At 40.9% G+C, this 27,557-nt stretch overlaps 1 protein-coding gene across 3 annotated transcripts in view; it reads left to right on the top strand.

Annotated features, from left to right (window-relative positions):
* Window positions 1-27,557, top strand: part of GPC6 (glypican 6) — a 1,140,547-nt gene that overhangs the window by 1,044,111 nt on the left and 68,879 nt on the right. For all 3 annotated transcript variants that reach the window (XM_045010084.1, XM_045010090.1, XM_045010100.1), the window contains 2 exons: window positions 3,042-3,172; window positions 10,208-10,351. In XM_045010084.1, coding sequence (XP_044866019.1) covers window positions 3,042-3,172; window positions 10,208-10,351 — 275 coding nt within the window. The remainder of the gene's footprint in view (window positions 1-3,041; window positions 3,173-10,207; window positions 10,352-27,557) is intronic.

Below are 27,557 nucleotides of genomic sequence, written 5' to 3'. Positions count from 1 at the left end.
CAAAGAATCCTGTGGCACCTTATAGACTAACAGACGTTTTGCAGCATGAGCTTTCGTGGGTGAATACGGGTATTCACCCACGAAAGCTCATGCTGCAAAACGTCTGTTAGTCTATAAGGTGCCACAGGATTCTTTGCTGCTTTTGAAAAATATGATGGGCTGTTGCAGTTCATAGGAAAGATATGCAGACTCATGTCAATTTAAATTATAAATCCATACATTATTGAGCTTGGAAATGTACACAGTCTAAACACTAACTTATCTTGGAATTCATATATAAGCTTCTGAATTCTTAAATCAAATAAATCATTTTAAGAACATAGCAATCAGCTTTGTCCTGTTTCTTTTAATAACAGCACCTATAAAAGTAAAAGTTCTGGGAGTGAAATAACAAAACAAAGTAAATTCCTACAACAGTTCCTGACTTGTAGAGCAGTCCTGTCTAATGGCAGTACACAGCCTGAATCACCGGTGATCTGCTACGACAGGGGCTTTCCACCTTTCCAGACTACTGTACCTTTTTCAGGAATCAGATTTGTCTTGTGTACCCCAAGTTTCACCTCACTTAAAAACTACTTGATTACAAAATCAGACATAAAAGTACAAAATCACAGCACACTATTACTGAAAAGTTGCTTACTTTCTCATTTGTATCATATAATTATAAAATACATCAATTGGAATATAAATATTGTACTTACATTTCAGTGTATAGTATATACAGCAATATAAACAAGTCATTGTCTGTATGAAATTTGAGTTTGTACTGACTTTGCTAGTGCTTTTTATGTAGCCTGTTGTAAAACAAGGCAAATATCTAGATGAGTTGATGTACCCCCTGGAAGACTCCTGTTTGAGAACTATTGTGCTAGGGTACATCTGAGAATGGGCAATGGCGGACAGAGACTCTAAAGAGGTGCTCAGGAGCCCTCAGCATTGCTCCGTGGCAACTCTCTCCATAGGACCATACAATGGGGGTCTTAGGCTTTAGGTGCTGCTAGTTGCAGCTGCACTAGCTGCATCATTGAGTTACCTAACTCCTGTTTGGGGCAGCCTGCAAGCCATGAGCTGTAATTATTATCTGACCGTGCTTACCAGTTGTATTGTGTTCTCTGCACATACTCAGGATTACTGCTCACAGCCCATTTACTCTGCCTTTGCACAAGTGATGTGAATTGTGAATTATTAGTAATGTTTTTGCTCCAGGCATTTCTAACAAACACACAATAGCAGCATTAATTAACTACGCTGTACTTTGTGATCCACTTGTCAAGCAGCTAGAAGCCAGCTGTTTATAAAGTACTGTACCATGTGGAAAGCAAATAAACAAAGAAGTACACAGTACACCACCAGCATCATGGGGAGTCACAATATACAGAGGAGGGTGTAAAAACAAAACAAAACGATTCTGTGTGTGTGTGTGTGTGTGTGTGTGTGTGTGTGTGTGTGTACGCGCGCATGCCCACACATTCAGCAGTTGCTGTTATGTAATAAAGGTTTTATCAGCAAGAGTTTGGTCTGACCATATTATTCACAAATGATTTATACATCATCACAAATTCATGCTTATAAAAACTTTTACAGCAAACCACTCTATCATGTTTTCTGTATATACCAAATATAGTATGCAAAATGTATTGTAGAAATCTTTTAACAGATTTTTTTAAATATATATTAGGACTGGGTTTTTTTTATTCCTCTGTCAATAAAGTCAGAACCTCTTTTTACTATGTGTCCAAGAGTATAGGAGTTAGAGGAAAAGAGCCATTGTAAATAATAAAGTAAAACAATATTACCCAAAGTACTATTTTCTGTGCTGTAAATTGCATGTCTAATATCTCAGTACCACACAGGGTTAGAAACAAGAGCTGTGTGTCCCACTGGCAGCCTTAAAGGAATGCAAGGTATTAGACTTTAAATAGGCAGCAGGACTTGAATAATGCCATTTCTGGACCTTAGTCCAGAATAAATTTTGGAGGAAATGCTACGGTTTGGGGGAGAAAGAAGGATATTTTTCTCTTGCAGGTTGTTTTTTGTTTTCAATAAATGAATGCTGTTTGAAGCTATTTACAGGTCTGGAATGTTAAAATATGCCCAGGGTGGTGGATCAGCAGGCAGCATATGTATGAGAGGGTCAAAGGTGTATGATCAGTACAATTTATTACATGACGTAGTTACAGTTTATTATGTGGCTAGCACCAATATAAATGCAGTGCATCTGTAGCTATGAATGCATAAATATTCATTTAAGCTTTTTGTATTACGTATTATAACATTTTAATTGTTATTAATTTATTTACTGGTACTCATTTTTATTCATGAAAGAACCCACTAGAAAAAATTATACTGAGGGTGACTTCCCATGTAATTAGATATAATAGGTTGTGTAAATCACAGAAGTTGCAAACAATATATCTTTCTGCAGACAATATTTAGCTGCATTTTGAAAATACATAGAGGGGAAAACCTGGTTTATGCCTATTTGTTATGGCAGAAATCCAATATTTATCCTCTGTTATTACTGCAAAAAAATGGATCATTGGGGTCAGAAAGAACAGCTGTTTTAATTATAAGATCCTGATATATCATATCAAAGTTTTCATCATCTTGTGCAAGCTCCAGAAATATACCCAAGGGTTCATTTCAATCCACCTGCTTTTCCTGATGGATAAGATTACGTAGTCTAGAGAACAAATCTGTTTCAGAATGTTGAGATACAGTCTGTATATGAAGAAGTTTTCTCCTCAGATTGATAACGCTATGGCAACTGTTATTAATATAACTTTTACAATCTCTGTTACTTTGGTGGTGGTGGTTGTTAGGTAGTTATGATAATCAGGGGATTACATCTGCAGAGAAAGTTTCCATTACATTCAAGTTTCTTATGTCCCTCTGACACACGTCTGCTGAATACTGAACGAGGCCATGAGCATTTGGATATTCCCAGCTCTGACAGGGCAAGCTGAGTGGTATAACATTAGCTTTTTTATGCTCTCTGGGTACCCTTTCTTTAAAGGAATGGCTCCTTTGTGTTTTAACAGATGCTATGCTCTTGGTAGCAGAGAGATTAGAGGGACCATTCAACATTGAATCAGTCATGGATCCTATCGATGTCAAGATTTCTGAAGCCATCATGAACATGCAAGAGAACAGTATGCAGGTGTCAGCAAAGGTACTGTGCAAGTCACTTATTATCTGCTCTTGAATATTGCAGCCAGGGAAAAATTAGCAAGTCCTGTCTGCTATCCTCTGTCTATGAAGGATTGACCATGCTACTCAAAATTATAGTCTCTTGTCTTCGAGTGAACCTGGCCCACTCTAACTATCTCACCTTTTTAAAAACTCTATAGATTTTTTTCAAGCAAGAATGGCGTTGCAAAAAGTACCATTCAATTAGCTTCATATTATTGGCTGCTAAAAAGTTTATAACATACGAAGAATGTTGAATGATGTTTCATATTTGTTGGGAACTTTCTGTGGTTGCTTTATAAGAGGCAGTCTGTGGAGTGAGGTCTGTAACTTCCACATGTGCCTGGTCTGTGACTTTCCTTATTAACATCTAAACATGCTTTCATCTGTATAGGTCAGACTAATGCATGACATGCTGGAGGTGAATAAATTAAACATCCCATTTAACCTCCTTTTAATGGCAACTCAGGAAAAACAGGATTATGTTCTACAGCCTCTGATTATCAGACCTCAGTTTGATAGAGTTTTGTCTACAATCTGACATGGCAATAAACAGAGTTTCCTCCTTTCCATCTTGAGTGCCTGTATCTATGCATCCACCAGTAGCTCCTCTGAACCCATTATTATCAAGGTCCTTTGAATTCGGTAGTAAGTATTGTTGAGCTGTTAGTGAACAAGAGAAGACTTTTCTGTGATTTATCTTTAGTGGTACTCCTTGGTACAGTATCTGAAGTCAATAGTCTTGCCATCTTCTCTGCATCAAAAGACTGGCTAGTTCTCATTGATCTAACACACTTGGGTATTCATGTCTGCTCAGCCAAGACTGCTAGCTGATTCCGTGCTTTTTCATTTCCCAGACAGAAACTACTGTAAGTAGGAAGTTGGGGGAGGGAGAAGGTTTGAGATTATTGTTTGTTTTAAAAATCCCCAAAACCTGCTATTTATTGACCCAGTCCTGCAAGGTGCTGAGCATTTCAACTCTCAGTGAAGTTGTTAGGATTTTAACAGTGCTCTACACCTTTCATGATGGGGCCCTGTTCCTGCAGTGGTGATCTTAGAGCTCACCAGACACACTGAGAATCAAACCACACTCTCTCATATGCTGTGAGATTTATAGCCTGGCTTTGTAGCATACTTCACCCTTAAACCAAGAAAGAAGCAAAACTTTTCCTTAAAAGAAAAATTTTCATTGAAAACTCACCCAGTCTGTATGTTCCAACCAATTTAATTTTCATTTTGATTGCTTGCTCTCCAGAGCAAGCAATGTATTTTTTAATTGGCCAGGAAAAAGGCCTTCCTGCCTAGATCAATGACATCACCACTCCTTGGCATGAACTCAGCTTCCTTCTCAATTGCAATAATACAGACTTTTATCCTTTCACTGGAAAATATTTGAATTGCTATAATGGTTGGTAAATCATGAGAATATTCCATTTGCACTGTAAAGCTTTCATTTCTTGTGGGGAAGTCTGGTCACACCCTTCCTAAAATCTTGAGCTGTGGAAACCATTTATAACAGTGAAATTAACCTTACTGTACTTTTATAGCTGATAGGGAAATCCTCTTGCTTGAGGGAGTTTTATTGATTACGGCTCCCTCACCTTTATAGATTTAATCCAGGCCTTTAGATCATGGCTCTCCAATAAGTCAGACCTCCATAAAGTATTCACCATAGTAAGAGCTTGGGGCCTTAGATTGTTTTGGTTCAGTAGTATGATCTCCTCTTGAAATTCTGCAGTTCCCACCTACCCTGAACATTAATGGCATGCCTCATGCCTATGTCATTAATGTCAATGACTCCAGAGAAAAGGAAAATCATTCTTCAAAATCAGTTGTAGGCAACCAGGGGACTGAAATGCATTGCATATCATTTACAAATTTCCCTTCAAGAATATGACAGCATTCACAACTGGATCTTCTTCTTAGCATATACGCAACGTGCTTCAGGTGGCATGTAACCACGATTCATCAGCAAATTTGGTCCACTGGTTGGATCATTAGCTTCCCTGGGTCAGGGCAGGTATAGATGGGGAGTGCGACGTGAATGCTGATCCATCCTCCCCCCCCACACACACACAACTGGATTATAACAGTCATCTTTTGCTTATAAAAATAAGTGTGTTGCATAATATAGCTATGTATGCCACCTTCTGATCCATTGATATACATGTATATAATGTATTAATAGACTTTGAATCAGTTTTCTCTAGTGTAAATTTTTCCATTTATACCTACTGCCCTGCCTGAATATAACTTAGGTGAAAATTAAATATAGATATAATTTGGCTGCATAAAAGACAATTTCAGAGCTGATCTAGGAAGACATTTACATTTGTCAGTTATTCTCAAACTCTAGGAGGAGAACTTATCAAATACCACTTTCTGCTGGAAAATATTAGATAAATTAATGGATATTGACACTAGAGATTTAACACACTCCTTGGGCAGCATGCTATTTTTCCAGTATTACATTTTTTTCAGACAATTCTGGACTATACATTAGACTGACCCCTCTCTCAAGATGGATTGATTAGGGCACTCAGTCAGCATACCACTAGCCTCTAAATGTAGCATTCTCTCTTGTGAAAATTATACTGTAATATACATATAATGTCATGCATACACACAGAGGCTTCATTTCACCCACCACTGAAATGCAGTCATTGCTACTGAGAAATCTGGCTGTTATTTAACAAGTCAGTTTATCTACTGGTGTAAACTGGTGCAGCTGTCTTCAAATCAACAGAGCCATCCCAGCTTACCAACTGAGAATGTGATGCTTTGAATTTGGCATGGTTTACACCTGGGGCAATCTCTCTGAAAGACATCTTGATAACTCCATCCTATATACCTAACACAGCCTCATAGTTATTTTAATCTAAATTCCATCCCTCTCCTGATTCAAATATTTTCTGAAAGCCTGCCTGTTTCATAAGGTTTTCCCATTAGAATATAATCTCAGCAATTTGTGTTTGTTGAGCAAGGCACTGTTCTGTATTGTGCCTACTGTTATTTTATATTGGAATCTCTTTGGGACAAGGATCATATTTTTGGCACAGTTCACCTATTATATAGTGCTATATAAATAAATAAAAATGTATGCTCCTGTGTGAATAATGGTGGCCATCAATGCCAAAGCAGCAGTAACAAAAACACATGAAACCTCAATATGGCTCATTTTTTAATATTCATCATTTATCCTTCCTTTCTCTTTGAGTGTTAGATAGGGTATTGAAGTATCCATCCAGTTTCTTACACCTGCATATATACGATAGATATTCAGTACCATTGTTGCTCTTCTCCTTCTGCACAGTCTTCTGTTCATTTTTTCACTTTATCCTCTCATCTGTTAGATGCTGTAGGGATTCTGTCTTAGCTAATGTTTTGGATGTTTTTTCTCTACATTCTCTAATGGCTCGTTGACGTTAGTGGGAATTGGATTGTTCCCTAAATCAATGGGACTACTCATGTGCTTAAAGTTACGCATGTCTGAGTACTTCTCTGAATCAGGTCTAAATGTCTTACATTTCATTCCTCCTGTTTCCTACACAACTTTGATTTCTTTACTTGTATTCCTTTATGACTGATATGCTAATTATCTGTTTCTTAATTAACTAATCCATATATTTATTCCTTCAGTATATGTCAGCAAGTTCATATTTGTTCTAATTCTCTCTTTTTCAGCTAAAATCTGGGCTTGATACTTAAGGGTTCTCTGACAGTATTTTCATTTTGTACCCCCTATTTCCCTAGGAACTCTGTCGGTGAAATGTAGGATTTGAATGTCTTCATCATATGTTACTGCTATTGGGAATGTTGGTAGTTTATTTTTATTGTATGTTTTGTAAACTTTGTTGTTGTCCTTTTCTGGCAAAGAATGATATGCTGGAAATTTCGATTAAGGATGGATCATTTGGTATAAACCAAACCCAAATCACCCTTTGTGCTACGGATTTGTTGAGAGAGTGGGAGAGGCTGGGCATTGTATGCAGAGTTAAAATGTAATAGCTGACTGGTGATGTCATTGCACACCACCATCTCTTTGTTTGAAGAAAGTAGGAATTAAATTGGCAGATGTCAGCAAGAGTTCTAGGCTGTCTGGCAGGGACAAATACGTAACACTATCACAGGCAGCTTGGACATTTCTTCTAACTTGGTCCACCATTACCAAAACAGGAGAATAAAATGGGTTCCCAGTATTATCAAAACTACACTTCCTCTTCTTCAAACCTCTCTCTCTCTCTCTCTCCACAAACACACACACACACACACACAGTTTTTTTTCAAAAGAAAGCAGAAGGTTACCTTCCAGACCTCAGATGCCTAAACTGATTCATTCAAATCCCAATGTTGAAATGCTAACCATCAAGCCATCAATTCACACGATAAAACCAGCAGGCTGGATGCTGTCCAGAAATCTATAAGGTGTATTCTTTCACATATCTAATGTTTTTTTGTTCAGGAAATATTTCATGTGCTCCTTCTTAGTCTACATTTTGAAATCCCAAGCCTCATCTTTTCACTTCCTGTCCTGTCCCTTACCACCTGCGTCCAGTTAGAAAATGTCCCTTTTGTGTAGTTAAACAGCGGATTGCATCTTCATTGTATTATTGTGAGATAACTTTCAAAGGAGCAGATGATTTCTCCTCTCCAAATCTATAAAGTACTATAGAGTTCTGCTGTTGTCTGGTTGCATGCAAATTTGATGACAAAAACATACACAGTAGAAGAAAAAACTTGTATATTTCAGCAAATGCATCAAAATCTGTACCAATTCTTCAATATGTGAGAAAAAATGAAATACAAATAGAAAGAAAAAATACCATAGTAGATTACTTGAAGAGAAATGGGATTACTAGCAATTCAGGAAAACTAGAGTTTAGGCAAATTGTTTGTGTTTGGTATTAGAGATGGTTGAAAAACAGAATGTTCATCCACAGGGAATTCTGATATTTCAACATTTGTTTTCATCCTTAATTGAGACAAAAAGATGAAATATCAAACATTTTCACAGAACAAAATTTAAAAAAAAAAATTATTCACAATTTTTGACCAAAACAAACCATTTTGACACAAAATCTCAAAACACAATGCCAATTCATACTGAAACGCTTTGTTTCTACATGTCAATCTAAAACAAACAAAAAAATTGTTTGGAAAGGTCAATTTGATTGTAAATGACATTAGAATGAAATGTTAAGTTAAAATATCAATTCAAAATGAAACTTTTTTTTAAAATGTCATGAGAAAAATCATAAAATATTGGTGAAATTGACTTTTGCCGTCGAAATATCAGTTTCAGTGCAGCCATATTTTCCAGTGAAAAAAACGTTGTCAGAAAATTTTTGACCAGCTCAGTTTGGTTTGATGAAAACCTGGGGCCCTACCTATCAAAGTTGTCTTTATAACTGTACCTTGTATGCCAGAAACTTCCTTACTTATTTTAACCCTATTGTATAGCACTGTGTACGCTAGAGTACTATGGTAAGAGTACTAAGTAAGACTCCAATTCAGCAAAACACTTAAGCAAGTATATAACCAAGTGTATGAATAATTCCATCCTGGTTCAGCAAAGCACCTTGCTTAAGTGTTTCCCTGAATAAGGACAGGATCGCTCATGTGCTAAAAGTTAGGCATATGTTTAAGTGCTTTGCTGAATGGAGGCCTAATAAGTTAAGAATGACCACTGACTGCTCTTGTGTGGATAATTCTGGCCTTCAGTTTCAAAGCAGCAACAGAAAATCTTATAGCGAAACCTCCACATGACTCATTTTTTTTAAAAAGTTGAACGTCTGTTTGTGTTAGAGTTGCCAACTTTGTAATTTTTAAAAACCAGACACTCCAGCAGGAGTGCTGGAACTTCCCCCACAAGGCCTTGCCTCTTCCCCCGAGGCCCCTGCCCTGTTCTGCCTTTTCCCACTGAGGCCCTGCCCCCCCGTTCGCTCCTCTTCTCCCATAGCTTGGTGTTCTTCCCCTCTCCTCCCCCCTCAGTCCGGGTCAAGAGGGACTCACCTGCAGAGCCAGGGCTGGAAGCTGCCGCTGCCCAATGCAGGTAGGAGGTGGCCCCAGCTGAGTAAGGGCTGGCACTGGTGGTGACCAGTGCCTCCTCACCTACCCTGCCCACAGTAACCGGACTTTGGGTCTTCACTATGAGGTCCCCTTTATGACCGGACTTTCTGATAGAAAACTGGGCACCTGGCCACCCTAGTTTGTGTGAAGGCTGGTGAAGTTAAAATCCAGCTTTCTTCATCTATAGATATATAATAGATATTAAGTAGCATCCCTAGTGCTCTCCTTCAATATGTGCAGTAAAAACAGCACTGCTTATATTCTGATTTTTTTCCAAATATTTTTCTTTTTATTCACACTTTATAATTAACTCAAACTGATGCTTCTGAAAACTGCCAGACTGACATCCCTGAGGCATATCTTTATCCAGCGAACAAGAACAATGGCAGAACATACTCCTCATGATTGCCTAACCAGTGTACCTCAGCTCTGATGTGCAGAGACCATCTTTTAGGGGGATGAGAGGCTAGTTAAGTTATAAGGCCATTGAGCCCTTGACCTGTCTTCTGAGACTGCCAACAAGATTACCAAGTAGTGCCAATTGTGGTTGTGGGGAGCAGTGGGTTTGTGGATACCTAACACGTCTTAACTTAATTTGAAACCAACTGCAGCTGCATCCAACCACAAAAGATTTTTTTTGTTTGTTTCTCTTTCTGGAGGGATAACAACCCAAACATCATTCAGATATTAGCCCATTTCAATAACTACCAAAATGGGCTAAACTCAAAATGTGACCTAGATGAAAAAGGCCCTGTACATTAGTGCAAATCTCTTGAATAGATCTTAGTAATGATGTCCATCCAAGTTTTGATTTAGGGCTGGTAGTTAATTCATTATTACCAGGATATCAATGCTAAGTTACAAACCTATGAATGGGATATTGCACTTGTAAAGTATCCCTCTTCCTTTTTAAAGGAAAGTTTGATGTAACCTAAAATGCTTCTTATAGGTCTTTCAAGGATGTGGCCAGCCTAAACCAGCACCTGCTTTAAGGTCTTCCCGCTCCGTTCCTGAGAACTTCAATACCCGCTTTAGGCCATACCATCCTGAGGAGAGACCAACAACAGCTGCTGGCACGAGTTTAGATAGACTGGTAAGTAATAACATTTGCTATCTTCTCTCATTAGGCTAGCAGAGATGGAGGGAATTTTGCTTTAAGAATATTCCTTCACAGGAGATGTTTAATATTTTCATAATTACTGTATTTACTGTAATTATCATGTATGCTGTGCGACTTTGTAGTAAACAAATGACTTTTTACATTGAAAACAGTAAGGAAATTACATCTCTTTGGAGACCAGTATGACTCAGATTTGATATTTTGGAAAGATTGGAAGGTGATAAACTCTTTCCTCCTGGTCATGAATTAGATAGACAATTCAAGGAAAATATTTATTAATATATTTCCTTTGAAAAAAATTGCCTACATCAAATTTCCATTTAAGTATTAAGTTAAGGATTCAGCCGCCAGTTCTTCAATATATGCATTTATAATGTGCATTTCTCATTCATCAGGTCCAGTGCTTCATTTAATATGGTTGTTTGTAAAGTTACAGTCAGTTTTGTTTTGTTTTTTACAACCCACTCTTAAAAAATAGGCTTTTGATAAGCTAGCATGTAAGTGATCACTAATCTTGCCTTATTTATTCAGTAATTTTAAAAACAATCATCTTAATATAAAGTTATTTTAGTTATTTCAAGTCAGTGGATTCATTTCTCAGACAACAATATTCCTGCTGTTTGTACACCTATAAAGTGGATTTAAAGACGTGTAATTATTAATGGTGTTAATATTATTTTGCAGTTATGGTGTAAAGTTAATGGATAAAAGCATTAAGGACATGGAGCACCTAAACCAAAGCTGTTTGCTTTATGTAAACACAGCTTATTGTACTTCTTAGAAAGCATGCCTTGGCATGACTTCTTCCATACTTTTTACTTAATATCATAAAATTAGAATCGTAACTTTAAATTGGTTTGAGCTGGTTCCTGATACACGGGTGAGTTTCAATATTTAAGGAGAAATTTTATATGCTTCTAATTCAAAACAAGATCCAGGTCTCTATTTTATACAATCATTTCGGATCAGCATTCAGGTCACACTTGCCGTCAGTATCTGGCCCAAGCCGTGGAAGCTAATGATCCAACTAGTGGACCAAATTTGGGTGACGAATCCTAGTCACCTGCCACTTGAGGCACGTTGTGCATATGCTAAGAAGAAGACTAGCTCCTCTTATAAATTAGCACTCCAGGCTGCCAAGTCTTTCCCATAGTCTATATTATAATGTATCTTACCCCTTCATTTTAATTAAGTGAAAAGAATACATAGGATATTTCAAATCAGGACATGGGCTTGTATTATAGTTGTACTAACTTTAAGCAACAGCTGTGGCACCCAGTAATTCTGGCAACAGTGTAGCTTGTTTCCCCCTAAAACAAAAAGGTAAAATCTATGTTTGTCTCCATGATGGATTCAGATTATTGGTTTACAAACATGAAGGAAGCATATTACAATGTAACACTTTAAACTAAGATTTAGCCATAGGGTGAAATTCTGGCCCCAATTAGAGTGAATGGCAAAACTCTAATTGGCTTCAGTGGGGCAGGATTTCCCCCTTAAGGGTATGTCTACACTGGAGCAGGAAGGTATAATTCCCAGCTTGAGTAGACATACATTAGCTCTCATCAAGCTAGGGCTCAAAAAGTGGAATGGCCCAAGGGGCTAACCACTGTGACTATACCCCTAGGGTCTCTGACAGGTTCTCAGAACAACTAGCCCTCTTGCTGCTACAGCCACACTCTGTTTTTATCATGCTAACTATTTTGGGTATATCTGCTTGAGCTGGAAATTACACCTTCCAGCTCCAGTGCTGTCATTACTCAAAGTCTGTATTCGCAGGCTCCAATTCTTCACCCTGCTCCATGCAAGTGCAAGGCTCCTTCTGCATGGATGCACATACAGCACTGGGGCTACAGCCAACTGAAAGCTCATTGAAGCCGGGGGAGTGTGGAGTGCTCATGGAATTAAGTCACAGGATATAAAGGGGGCAGTGGGAGGAGAGGGGTTAAAAAGGAAAGTTGGTAGTAATAGTTCATCTTGAACTACTTCTATATACCAGGAACAGCTAAAGCAAGGGTGGGCAAACTTTTTGGCCCAAGGGCCACATCTGAGTGGGGAAATTGCATGCAGGGCCATGCAGGAGCTGGGGCAGGGGGTTGGGGTGCAGGAGGGGGCTCAGGGCAGGGGTTTGGGGTGCAGGAGCGGTGTGGGATGTGGCAGGGGCTCAGGGCAGGGGGATAGGGTTCAGGAGGGGTGTGGCAGGGGGCTCAGGGCAGGGGGTTGGGGTGCAGAAGCGGTTCGGCATGCAGGCTCCGGCCCAGCACCACTTCGGGGTGGCAGCAGTGCGCAGCGGGGCTAAGGCAGGCTCCCTGCCTGCCCTGGCCCTGCACTGCTCCTGGAAGCAGCTGGCACCACGTCCCTGCTTCCCCTGGTGGGGGGGGCAAGAGGGCTCAGCATGCTGCCCTCACCTGCTGGTATCTCCCCCGAAGCTCCCATTGGTCACGGTTCCCCATTCCTGGCCCATGGGAGCTGCAGGGGGAAGTGCCTTCAGGCGAGGGCAGAACATGGAGCCCTCTGTCCGCCCCCAGGGCCACGGTGCTGGACGCTTCCGGGAGCGGCGCAGGGCTGGCAATTCTGCAGGCTGGATCCAAAGTCCTGATGGGCTGGATCCAGCCCGCAGGCCATAGTTTGGCCACCCCTGAGCTAAAGCATTGTTACCACTTTAAAAGAGATCAGGCATTCCTCATACATAGAGTGAGAATACTGCTGGAACCACTAATACCTTTTACAAGGTAAAACCATTTAAACTATGATGCACAATAAATAAAATAGCAATGGAGCAGATTCATCTGTACTTGGCCATCTATGACTGTAACTAAGGCAAACTTTCAATGTAGACAATGCTTTATACTCTGTGTGACCTCATTGACTTTCAATGGGGAATTTGGTCCCATTTGACTTGACCAAATTAGATTTCCCCAAGTTTTTGAAAGGAGAGCAACTTTATCATTGATAGTCTCACTTAACAAAGTGTTACAGCTAAATAGTCTTCTTCCTGGTGATATTTAAATTGGAAACTGTTATTGTCCTTGTAGCTATTAAAATCTGTATAAAATACAGATCTAAATAACAGTACCCTTAGCGTTAGCTCCTTTTGTGCCCAGTCCAGCATCCACTGAAGTGAGAGATGGCCACTGACTTCAGCTGGAGTTGGAACAGGATTCTCAATGGATTGGGGCATAAGGTTTTGTTTCAGAACTATGATCCTTTATCCATGCTTTGAAAAGTCTCAAACCAAGTAGTGAAAGTTTCCCAGAAAGATTTAAATGATATAATTTTTTTAAATAGTATTACAAAAAGGCTGATGTTCTGAACAAAATTCTCATAATGTGTATGATTTGATGTTTTCCAGTCTGTCACTCACTTTTTATTACTCAATTAATATAAATATACAACAAAGTAGCTCACTATTTTCATAGGCAGTGTACCATAAATCTAGCCTCCTTTGAATTTCTTTGCAAGCAATGCAAAAAATACCTCCTTGTCTTTCATGGTAGCTTTTTCTTGTGTTTCACGTGACTATTCAACATTAAATTAATGCTTCAGAAAGAAATCTGTCTTTGAGATTTCATTCTTAAAATACTGTCAAATCATTGAACATTAAACCATCATAGCAAAGACCAAAGATGGAGCTGCATAGACTCTAAAAAGTGAAGTGACAAACAAAACTGGTATCATCAGAAGGATCAGTCTTTGACAGCATATTCTCATATGAAAACAAATTATTCCAGTTGCATTTCAGTCATATACTACAATGTAATATACTTTAAGCCAAATTTGAGCATCCACAATTTGCGGACAGATTTTCAAGACATCTCAGTTCCCCTTCAGAAACCTAAATGAAGTGACCAGATTTTCCAGAGTACTTAGCACCCAGCAGATCCCATTAAGTGGCCTAAAATTGCAACAATACAAATTTGGCCCGTTATCATTAACTTAACCTGTTTTGTTACATCCAAGCATTAAAGCAGAGGCAGTTATTACTTAATGGCAGAACATAGACATTTTGGGAAGAGTGTTATATGATATCAAATTCATAATAGCTGCATCCTAATGGCATTTGATAAATAACAAATCAAAGTAAGACCTGCAAATGTGAAAATGAAATATCAAAAAGTAAAATTGGCATGTATTTAGCTTAAAACTGATCAAATACACTTATGATGTCAGACTTAACATGTGTACTCAGCTTTCACTGCTGGGTCTATTTGGTTTCTTCTGAAATGTATTATCTAAGAATTCTCATTTACAAGAGACTGCTTATAATGACACTTTATCTTCTCTGTGGTTAGCTACTTGGTATAACCTGCTATGTTATTTTTTTCTGTTCCCTGAATCTGTTTTCCTCTTGCTTCCCAGAGGACTATCTGGAGGACAATGCAACATGGTGTAAGCTTTGGTATTCTTATTCTTCACTTTCATACCCATTTGTCTTTGTAAAATATTGCCAAACTACTACTTCTAATTTCATCTCTACCATTTTTCTTTGTTTATCTGTAGACTAAATAGAAGCCGTGTCTTTCATAATTTTAAATGGGCTAACTGAATTCTGAGTCATGCTTAGAGTTTATAGTTCTTTTCCAAACCATTCATCTGTTCCAAAGGTGGTTTCTGATCTCAGTGAAGGACTGTTATATATCAGTGAGAGCAAAGGGGACAAGATGTCAGGACTCCTGGCGTTCTAGTCCTGGATAGACCATAGTCTACCTGTGTGCCCTTAGACAAGCCACTTAGCCTCTCTATTTGATTTGCCCATCTGTACAATGGGTTTAATAATTTTTACTATTTCACAGAGGTGAGCAATGTTTGTGAAGTGCTTTGAGACCCTTGGATATAAAGCAAAGGCTGTTCTCAGCAGAGGGCCTCAGTCATCAGATTCAAGCTGGAACTCCAGCTGAGACTGAGTCTTACTACCTAAAGGGAAAAATGACAGAGTCCTTTATTTCAGCAAGACTTCTCTGAAGAACCTTCACATTGCAATGAGGCCCTGGCTGTAGGATGTAAGAAATAAACTCCACATATTTGATTCTTCTTGAGTAAATTGCTTTACATGCAGGGAAGCGGTGGGGTTTAACTCCTCTTCCACAAGAGAGTGGGTGTACTATTAAATATACTGTACATAATGATACACCCATTCTATGGGAATGGGCACCTGAGAAATTGACCACAAAGTTATGGGTGTGATTTACATTCAGGTACAGTATTGTAGCTGCATAGACAAGTGCATGACCATGTGCCCAAACTAAAAAAAGAGTCTCTTTCATGCTACTTGCCATTAGAATATGAGTGCATTGTCTCCTGCTTTGTAGGAGAACCTTCCTTTAATATTATAAAAATAAATAATCTAAGTAGCAGAACCTGAAAATAGTAATCCTGAATGTAGCACTGTACACTTAAAATGCAAAAAAAGATTTTTGCTCACTGAAATAGGTTTGTTTGCTGTGTGAATGAAAGCAGGCAGCAGACTAAAGAACCAAGAGAAGCCTAAACACCATAAAAAAAAAGAAAGAAATCTGTTTTCAACTACTTCCTTCCCAACATTTCCAGAATTACATGAAGCAGAAAATATAATTCAAGCAACTAATCTGCTTTGCTTTTTAGGCAAAAAGAGTGAAAATTAAAAGGACAATTTACTTTGAACATGTTGATTTGAGCCTCTTAGTGAATCTTCTGGCGCACTTGTGAAACGTATAGACCACACTTTCAGTTTTGTTTGACTCCACTTAGTCCAAAGTCTGGGAATCTTAAATATATGCAGAGTTACAGCACAGTACGCCTGAGATAGGATGTGTACTCTGAACATTTTATTTCCCAAGAGACCCTAGAAGATAATCCAGCAGAAATAAATCTTAAAGGGTTTAAAAATAAAATCTAGTATCTCAAACACTGCAGGACAGATATAATTTTTCCAGAACCTTTTGCATATATAGCTCGCGGGAATGGATAAGAGCACCAAGCACATAAAAGACTTGGCAACTCAGGAGGTACTAATCACAATTCTAAGCCAGAAGATACTGGGCTCCAATACTTGTAATAGTAGCCAGATGACCTCCACATGCAATATCTTCACACCACTAAAGTGCTATGCTGTTGGAGGTGCTGTTTCTATATGCATGATGTTATGCAGCAGATGTGCACTTTGTGGATATAATCGAAGCTAAGATTTATTTCTCCTCCATAACCAGATTCCATTTACCACCCTGGAGACTGTTTTGTTATTAGCTGTCTGTGTAAAGTGTATATAATGAAAAAAAAATATTTGGAAATGTGATGGGGTCATTTGGTGTTAAAGTTAAGTTTTGTTTGTTTCTCCTAAAATAAATGTTCTTTGGTGTTTTTTTGAAGTTTCCGACACTGCAGTATCATAATAGGCTTAAGTCTGCTATCATCTTTCCCCTCATATTTAATACCAATTTCAGGTGGCAAAGGCAGGTGAATGGTAGCAGTTGACAAAATCCTCCCAGGAGACCTGGCAGCATTCTTTTTTAAGAAAACAAATTGTAATAATATTCCATAGCCCCACTGAAGATTCTGCATGATGCTAAATTTGATGCATTGCATTTCTAAAGCATGAGAGACAGTTACTAAGAAACTGCTTTATTAAAGCCTCTGCCCCTGTCTGTAGGTGAAACAGGTCTGTCTACTGCTCAGATCCTGTTTAGCATGAACAATGCAAAACTGTCCTTCAACCATACTAACAAAGCAAGTTCTCCACCTTAATTAGTTCTCTAAGAGAAATGAGTAAGGCTGGGTTTGCTTGCAGTGTGTACTGTGGCTGAATAATTACGTGCTGACAAACTCCCTCCGTGAAAGCAGCTCTTGTTGGAACCTCTTCTAAATATGAGCTTGCTAGGGATGGTTGAATTTCCTTTATCGGTTGGGTGTAAAGACCCACTGAGAGGCATCATCTCATTTTCAGAAATATCTTAAGGATATAAACAATAAAGTGTAAACAAGCTACAAAGAAGACAAGACATATGAAACCTTGCAAGTTGCCAGCTGTGTTCACTCTTGGTTAGTAGACTTCGCCACACACAGCAGAATGTGATAATAGAACACTAGTCAGACTTCAATTTCTTTCCATTTAGGTATGATATGGTTGATGAGCCTGGTTGTGGATATTCTAGAAATTCATATAAGGCTATATTTTGCTTCCAGCTGCACCACGTCAACCCAGAGTAACTCCATTTCAGACTTTGGAGTTACTCTGCTCTTACCTAGTGTAACTAAAGCAAACTTTAGCTTTTTATGCTTGTTTCTGAATAGGCAATTTCTAATGGCACTAGTCACCATAGTATCCAAATACCTAAAATGATAGTTTGTCTCCAACAAAATCAGGTTATTCCTGGGAATGAAGGAACCATCAGTCTAATTCAGTAGTCCTGGAAACCTAGATTAAAGTCCTATTCCTTGTCCCTTCTGTTTCAGCTCCTACTAAGTAAAGGGTAGGTATTTTTTTTCCAACATACATCCTTTGAATGAATAAGCTAAACAGGAAAAACATCAATACTGCTCTTTCAGCACAGGGAAGGGTCACATTTCATTCCATGTGTGTGTATTAATCTTTGCATGCAGGAGGAAAGATGAATTATTAATGTTCACATTAATGCTATAGAAAGCTTGTGGCTACACCAAACACCCTGTGGACCTTAGCGCTTTTACACTTTGTTAAGGAAATGAATATGATTTTTAAGCTAATAGTATTGCTGGTGTCCCTACTATACAGTTTTTAAACCATGCTACTTTACATGCTCATAAGTAATATAAAACATAGTTGTGACTGTCATGGTACACGAGCTGCCTGAAAACTGTTGCACTAAAATGGTTCCTGGGTGGTTACTGTCAACATGACAAACTGAAAGTGATATTACCAAGGCCTTTTCTTCATAGTCAAAAATGGGACCAGTGATTTACTATCTTGTCCCAGTTTCAAGATTAACTGAATTTTTGACCCCTCCTGGTCCTCATTAAGGGTATCCACTTAAGGTTTCAGACTCCCTGCAATCACTTCTCTTGGGTGGAGAACCGCATCTCTCTCTCCCACCAGACTCTGCACTCCACTGTGATTTCCCCAGAAGGTCTGACTGTGGCCCGGCACATGTGTTATCCTCTCTCCAGCGGCTATGACAGTATGCCCCAGTTACCAATAAGCCTTCACATAACAAAATACATTTATTCTTAGGTTAAAAACATTACAGAAAAAACATACCTAAACCTATCACCGTTTCCTATATGGATGCCAAAAGCTTACCAGTGGTCAGCCATCAGTCTTATGGGATCCTGGTAAGTCCAACCCTTCCGTAAGTGTCAGGATCCCTCATGGGACAGAAGGTCCTGTCTGTTCCCTGAATCAAAAGAAGGCCCCATCTCCTTTTAAACTCAGCTTCTTTATACCAAAAGCCTTTATCTGTTGGTCTCAGAAAACCCAGTTTGAACCAGAAGATGCAAGTCTCCTCAGGTGTGGTACCTCTCTCGAGATGCTGACAATCTGATTCACCTTAATCACCTTTCACTTTTTTTGGTTCCTGGAAGAGCTGTGGTAACCTTTCCCTGTCCCCAGGGTTGCATGCAATCCCTGGCCTAAAGTGATACATAAACCATTCATAAACTTAATACAGTATGGTCCCCAAAGATATTAAATGCAGTTGCAATATCTGTCACTCTCTTGTTGAAACATACCAGTAAATTACATACTGATTAATTACAAGGGCCCTTTTTGCCACTGTTGATGCATCCTGCGTGAAATCAAGTACAAGTTAGCTGAGTACAGGCTTGATTGCAAATAGTGAAATTAAAGCTTTGGTGACCTCTGATCTTACTGGAAACAGAGATGCTACACTTGCAAAAACAAAATATGAGTTAAACTACGCTCTTGTGCTTAATTCTCTTGAGCCATTTTCAGCTGTTTCACTTTTACCAGACCATGGCAAACAGATGTATTGTGTAGTTCATAATAGAAATGTGCTGCACTGGACTCTGCTCATAACAGACATAGTTATAACAGGAAGTCAGTTACAGCAGACAAAAACTGATTTCCCAAGCCAAACATATCACGTTTAATACATTTTTATTTGGTTGTAATGGATGGAAATTGGTACTTTATGGACTTTTATGGGTATTACTAGTGCCTAGAGGGGAGGTAAAATACAGGAACTAAAAAGATTTACCTTCACACAAATACTGTCCCCTTTGTGAACTTTCCTTTGTCAAACAAATACTGGGGAAGATGAATGTTTTACGTGTTTAAAGATAACCTGTATTTCTTTCCTGACTCTTCCCCCTCTTCCCCAACCATATCAATGGAAGCCAACAAAACGGACCATGTCCCTGTCACATTCAACAGCAAAAAAATGAAAATTAAGAAGTTCTCTAAAAATGAATGTTCCTTTTTACAACAGGAATTCAGAATAAATGTATAGAACCAAATTCATACCCACATTAGCCTTTGACTTCAGTGGAATTTGATGGTGAGTTAGCGCAATCATTTTTACTTGCTTCCATCTGTGGTATCATCCCAGATGTGGTGTTATCTCTTGTGATGGATGTATCAGAAAAATAAATGATACATACAGAGCCTGGACATGTTGCAACTGAAAGCAATGGGAGTTTTGCCATTTGATGTAAATGGGGGCAGGATTGAGTCTTTGATGTATAATGAGCTTTTAACAAACTCTGGAATCCATCGGATTCATTTTAAAGCACTGGGAATTTTGCTTTTCCCATAACATTCTTCGACACTCCTAAGTGCAGTCAGTAAAGCTGCAGTATAAACACCAGATGAAAATGAACTAGCTGAGGTGAAAGCTTTACATTTATGAAGAAAAGTCAGAACGAAAAAATCTCCAGTGTACATAATTGTATTACTTCAGTGCATGCTGTCATCATTTAACTAACAGGCCTCTCTACCTGAACAGTGATTTCTTCTTGAACCTGTAGCAGGGCGGTCACCGCGCTCTGGCCCTGAAGGGGTTAAAACAGCCCTGGGAAAGGGCTGCCCTGGGGAGCCAATAGGGTAGGCTGAGTGGGAAGGCAGCCACAGCTGGGGCCACGCCCCAATCAGGCCACACCTGGCCTTGTTATAAGGGCTCAGGGGGGAGCTGTGTCACTCTCTTTCCAGCCTGGGAAGGAGAAGGACCGGGCTGCCGGGGAGCGCAGGGTACAGGGAATGGAGCAGGGCTGGGGAAAGGCAGGAGGAGCTGGGGAGCTCTAGCCTGGTAAACCCCCAGGCTGCAGGCCTTGCTAAAAGGGCCAAAACAGGTACTGGGGTTGCAGAGACAGCAGCCCAGAGATAGGCAGAGGCAGCTGGTCCAACCTTCTTGCCAATGATGAGTGGCCCAGACAGACTACAGTCTGCCCCAGTGAATGGGGGGCTAGATGGTGACTGGCAGTAGCCACTGAGACTGAGTGTGAGAGGGTTGGGGGTTCCCCTGGGAAGGGAGACCCAGAGCGTGGGTGTACTGCTGGGAGCCTGGTAAAGGACACTGGGGTCTGGAAGGGACATGGGGGCCTGCGGCAGGTGAGACACTGGACAGTAGGAGGCGCTCCATACGCTGGAGAACTAATTCCCAAGACAACCAGCAGGAGGTGCCACGCCGGTGAGTCTTCAAGCTTTGCTACAGAACCAAAAAGATTAATAACTTTAAATGGATACTCTTAGTCTGCTAGAGTCTGAGCAGCAAATGTAATTCCAGGTGCTGGTGTGATGAATATTTTTAAATAACAAAACACTGAGAGTCAGATTTCTTTGTTGCCATTAGAAAAAATAGCTCATACAGGAAAAAAAAAAGTGTTTCAGATAAAATAAATTAACTTAGAAGACATTTTCCCCTCTCAATGACCTCAGTATGAAGTGGAAAGAAAACAAAATAAGTTTATAATCACAATAATATGCAAGTAAACAGTCTCTCACTTCCTTTTTTCAGGTATTATGGTGGTGGATGTGACAAAAACTGAATAGATTGTTTAAATGTCAACAGTACATATTATTATTTCGTATTATTTGTATTGCTGCAGCATCTAGGGATCCCAGACACAAATCAGGGCCCCATTGCTCCAGGCTCTGTACAAAAACCGAACAATAATATGGCCCCTGGCCTGAAGAGCTTAATGAGATTCCCATTTTGGGTGTTCCTTTTCCTCAACCCGGCAGATATAGTACTCCCTACCAACATTTGTACTCTCCAGGCAGTTTTGTAATCGTTCCATTGCTCTCCATTAATGGAGTGTGTAAGGACAATTTAAATGATTACTTATGTAACCTGATTGCATTTGATCAGGGTTTTGAAAATCTGAGCTACTGATAATTGTTTGGTTTGGGAGGAGGAGGAGGAGATAAGTAAATAGATCAGAGGTCGGCAACCTTTCAGAAGTGGTGTGCCAAGTCTTCATTTATTCACTCTAATTTAAGATTTCACGTGCCAGTCATACATTTTAACATTTTGAGAAGGTATCTTTATAAGTTTATAATATATAACTATTGTTGTATGTAAAGTAAATAAGGTTTTTAAAATGTTTAAGAAACTTCATTTAAAATTAAATTAAAATGCAGAGCCTCCCGGAGTGGTGGCCAGAACCCAGGCAGTGTGAGTGCCACTGAAAATCAGCTCACGTGCTGCCTTCGACGTGCGTGTGCCATAGGTTGCCTACCCCTGAAATAGATGAAGGGCTGGCTGTGTCATTTACACACAGACTTGCTTGGGGAGCAATACAAAGCTGCACTGCCATAAGGGGAGCAATGGGAGGTATTCTGTCTCAAGGATGTAGAATTCTTCCTGGAGCTCTCGAGTGTGCAAACTCTGGGCCCACTTTTATACCTCATTGTGGGGTGCACATAACTGGTGTGAAAGGAGGAGAGTGGAGCCACGGCCCTCTCTGCTCTTCCGCAGCACCCTTGAGGCAATGTACCTTCTCAGATGAATAAAAAGGGGGTAATCCTTTTGATCAGTTCTTCCTGGCCCTCAAAAAAGGAGCACAAGGGTTGGAAAGGTTCCTTCCTCCCACACCACTCAATGCTCATGTATGCAAAGGCCTTTGTTACTAAATGAAGATTGATGAAGTAACCTATTCTCCTTGTTGGCCCAATTCTGCCACCCTTAATCATCGTGAGTAATACTTTACTGGGCAAATAGTTCCCTAAACAGTGTGAGTGAGGCTAGCAGATCTGGCCCTTTAAACATATCTTCTTCCATTTGCAGCCTCCTTTAAGTTAGATCAGCTCTTAGCCTTCCTTAACTCAGCACCAGGAGAAGGGTCTGCACTGTGTGCTGTTCAGTCTAATCCTTGTAGGGTCATTTCCCAGTATTACTGGTGATACTTAACAGTTAAAGTGTATACGCTTTTCTTCAGCTCTTATTGCATTTCTGAATTTAATTTTACCTGTGTAGTGATGCGGACTCACCCCTGCGGCGCCTCCTGCTGGTTGTCCTCGGGAATTAGCTCTTTTTCCAGCTGGGAACACCCTCTGCAGGCAGGTGATCCACCTTACCACTGGCCTGTGTTCCTCCCAGGACCCAGTGCCCCTTTTACCTGGGGTGCTGTTCCTTGGGAAGTAACCCCTCACAGCCTCAGGGTCTCCCCCTCCCTGGGGAACCCCCACCCACTATCCCCACTTCACCTCAGTGTTAGGCTACTGCCAGTCTCCAGCAAGCCCCCGCTCACTGGGGCAGACTACAGTGTAAGCCACTCATCATAGGTGAAGGGGGTTTGGACCTGCTGCCTCTGCCTACCCATGGGCTGCCCCCTGCAACCGTGCACCTATTTGGCCTATAGTCAGGCCTGCAGCCTGGGGCTTTTCAGGCCAGAGCTCCCAGCTCCTCTGGCCCTTCCCCAGCCCTGCTCCCAATCTAGGTGTCCTGCTTAGCACCTTGCAGCCAGGCCCTTCTCCCTCTACAGGAAGAGAGTGACTGACTGGGTCCTGACTCATTGCCTCTTATAGGGGTCAGCTGGGCCTGCTTGGGGAATAGCCACAGCTGAGCCTACTTTCCCCAATCAGTCCAGGCTTCTTGCCCCAGCCACAGCCCTCTCCTGGGCTGTTTTTAAACCCCTCAGGGCAGGAGCAGGTAACCACCCCGCTACAACCTGATTTTTAGATTTTATTCCACTTGTGGTCAGTTAGCTGGACTGTTTTCTAAGGTAGAAAGTGAGGCTCATGGTAAAGCCAGGAGTAATGACTAACTTCCCACAAAGAGACAAAGGCCTGGACTTTGGATGTTCTACTCATTTCTGAGTTTTAGCAGGTTAGATTGTCTTTAGACAAGGGAAACTTATACCAGTGTCCCTAGATCAATGAACCCCTAATGAAGGCACATTGCACAGGTGAGTTACCATGGTAACTTACTAGGATAAGTTAATCGACCTTTGCCTTTTATCACAAACCAGCTGGAGCAGAATATCCCAACAATGGAACTTTAAACAGCTCCTAAAAGACAGATTCAAGTTCAACTGGCAGTAAATACTGAAAGGGTGTTAGTGGGTGAATCTTTTATTGGACTTCTGTTGGTGAGAGAGACAAGCTTTTGAGCTACACAGTGCTCTTCTTCAGGTCTGAGAAAGGTATTGAGTGTGTCATAGCTAAATACAAGGTTTGAACAGATTGTTTAGCACAGGGGTCGGCAACCTCTGGCACACAGCTCACCAGGGTAAGCACCCTGGCGGGCCGGGCCAGTTTGTCTACCTGCCACGTTGGCAGGTTTGGCCGATTGTGGCTCCCACTGACCGTGGTTCGCCGTCCCAGGCCAATGGGGGCGGCAGGAAGCTGTGCGGGTGAGGGATGTGCTGGCCGCGGCTTCCCGCCACTCCCATTGGCCTGGAATGGCGAACGGCGGCCAGTGGGAGCCACGATCGGCCAAACTTGCCAACACGGCAGGTAAACAAACTGGCCCGGCCCACCAGGGTGCTTACCCTGGTGAGCTGCGTGCCAGAGATTGCTGGCCCCTGCTTTAGTCTAAGCAGTTAACACATATTCTAAAGGACATTCAAGGTGAAGTGTTTATTCTAAATTATCTGTTCATTCTTGTATTTAGCTGGGATGGTCTTATGCCATGTCTATACTTACAAGCTTACAATGGCACATCTGTACCGATATAGCTGTGCTGTTGTAAGATCACTCAGGTAGCTGGGTTGTGCTGATGGGAGAGAGCTCCCCCGTCAACATAATAAAACCAGCTTAATGAGCAACAGTAGCTTTGTCAACAGGAGAGTGTCTCCCGCCAACATAGCACTGGGCACATCAGCGCTTATGCCGGTAAAACTTACGTCGTTGTGTGTGGGGGGGTGTTTTTTCACACCCCTGAGCAACAAAAGTTTTGCTGACATAAGTGCTAATGTAAACATGGCCTTACTGCCTTTCCTAGACCTGAAGAAGAGCTCTGTGTAGCTCAAAAGCTTGTCTCTCTCACCAATAAAAGATATTAACTCACCCATTTTGTCTCTCTAATATCCTGGGGCCAACATGTCTATAACAACACTGCATACTGAAAGGGTGTGTCAGACATAAATCAGAGCCTAATATATTGGAATAAATTAACTGGGGGGGAAGGTGGGTAGATAAGGCAGAGAGGAAAGATTTTTTTTATTACCACCATTTAAATGTCTTTCTCATTTAGACACTATGTTAGTTAAAATGACATTCTGATATTCCCTATTGTGCGCTCTGCTCCTTATATGACTTCCTTATCATGTTTGCTGCAGCAAAGCAATTTTTCTGCTCCATTCAGTCATATAGGGTCAACCTAGTCTGAGAAAATCAAATTGTCTTATCTCCCTCTCATACATCATCATTTAGAATCACCAGCCATTCCCGCTCAGGGACCTGCACTTGTTTTCTGCTACAATAGCTGTTTATTGTTGGTTGACAATTTGTGAAGGAGAGAGGACACAACATGATTGTCAATCAGTGAATCTAACACTGACAATGAACTCATTTCATGGAATGCAAGTCACACCAAGAAATGTATACGGAGCCAAACTCTGGCTTTTCCACTGAAGGAACCCTGGAGTGTGAAGCAGAGCAGTAGTGCTCACTTGAAGTGGTCTGAGCTATTCTGCCTGCACAAGGTAGATGCAAGCCAGAGGTTCGAGGTGTCCAGGAGTTAGTGGCTCTTACTGCTACATCAGGAATGAGCAACATGCTTACAAGCAGGTTTGTCAGGAGACAGGACACGCTCCCTGTTTTGCAGACCACACCCCAGTTGGTACAGTGAAGCACAAGAAGCCATGCCAGCCAGGCCTTTTTCCCTCCCAACATGCAGTGGAGTGCTAGCAATGACATTCTGCCTTTCTCCTGTATCTATACATAGGGGAAGGGGAGAGGTTCCCCTGGGTACTCTTCTCTCACCCACCGTGCTCACACAGAATTAACCAGCATATAGTCCACAGCAGGGGTTAGCAACCTCTGGCACGTGGCTCACCAGGGTCAGACCCTGGCAGGCAGGGCCAGTTTGTTTATCTGCTGCATTGGCAGGTTTGGCGGACCGCGGCTCCCACTGGCCACAGTTCGCTGGCCAGGCCAATGGAGGTGGCGGGAAGCCGCGGCCAACACATCCCTTGGCCCACACTGCTTCCCACCTCCCCCATTGGCCTGGGACGGCGAACCATGGCCAGTGGGAGCCACGATCGGCTGAACCTGCTGACGTGGCAGGTAAACAAACTGGCCCGGCCTGCCAGGGTGCTTACCCTGGCGAGCCGCGTGCCAAAGGTTGCCAACCCCTGGTCCACAGTGTGTGGGATGTATAAAATAGTTTAAATAAAATTAATCTCAGTCTTCATCGGGGGCAAAAAATGCTGTACAGCTCCTTAAATGATCCACTAACATTCAAGGACAGAGAACTACAATAAGCTAGTTAGCATGTCCACAGTGAGCTTTTTCCAGTGTTGCTGTAGCCGTGTTGGTCCCAGGATATTAAAAAGACCAGGTGGGTGAGACTATATCTTTTATTGGATCAACTTCTATTGGTGAGAAGGACAACCTTTTGTGTTTGTACAAAGTTCTTCTTCAGGTCTGGGAAAATTATTCAGAGTGTTACATGGAACAGATTGTTAAGAATAAGGAATTAACACGATGCAAGAGACCATTCAAGGCAAATTGGCCCATTAACGCCTCTGCAGTCATAGGCTAAAGGATGGTTAGTGGGTTCCTGTGACATTACCCAGGGTACAATCTGGACTGTTGATCAGCTGAGTCCCCTCAATTCTTCAACCTGGGGAGCCTTTAACACTGCTTTGCTGTGAGAGCAACCACTCCTGGTCTGCTCACACACAGCCTCCAGCTATACTGTATGAGTGCTTTGGCCTGCCACTCTGAAATTACACTGCAGAGCAACACCAGCAAACTCTCAGTCCCAGACTTGCCCCCAGAAATGTCCGTCTTGTACTGGCCAGCTCCCTCCTTTTGGACAATACAAGCCCATAGAAAGTCTGTCATTTTTATTAATAGAAAATGATATGCACAAATCCTGTTATCCCAAATGGAGTTTTCCAAACACTTCACTCCAAAGACATTGGTTTAGACAAAAGAATAAAGCAAGTGTATTTACTACAGAAAGATAGCTTTTCAGTGATTATAAGTAATGAGGCATAAAAGTCGTAATTGGTTACAAGAAAATAAAAGTAAAATATCTAATACCTAAGTTAACAAGTTAAGTGAATTCTAAGCAAAAGTCTCACCACATGCTTCATCGGTTTACTGACTGAATCAGTTTCAGACAGTATCCCTCCCACAGTTCAAAGCTGTCTTTTTTTATTCGGGTATTGTGGCTGTGGATAGAGAGAAAGGGAGGGAGGAATATGTTGTGTCACCTGTTCAGGAGACAGAAAGTCTATGTGGATGGGAACCTCAAGTTGTTCTTTTGTAAAGTTGTAGATTTCTCACTCATCCCCTCTTTCCTACCAAAGAATGGCCACTTAGCCAGGTGATAGTCCATTTGATTTTGTTGACACCTAGCTGAGGTGTCAGTTTGCCTTTTGTCTCTGAGGAACTGCTTTGTGGATACTTTTCTAAACCTGGAACATGACTCAGTAATGTCATATGGTAGAATCTTATAACTGTCCATACAATGCTGCCACACATATTTTACCAAGACAATAATGATCATCAAATTAAGAGTTTTCAAATGATACCTCACAAGGCATATTTTGTACAGAATTTATCATAGTCTTGTAAAAGAGGTGAACATAGGGCCAC

Source organism: Mauremys mutica, chromosome 1 (genome assembly GCF_020497125.1).
Source record: "Mauremys mutica isolate MM-2020 ecotype Southern chromosome 1, ASM2049712v1, whole genome shotgun sequence".
NCBI lineage: Eukaryota > Metazoa > Chordata > Testudines > Geoemydidae > Mauremys > Mauremys mutica.
The sequence above is the reverse complement of the archived record's forward strand: the minus strand, read 5'-3'. Positions and strand labels throughout refer to the sequence as shown.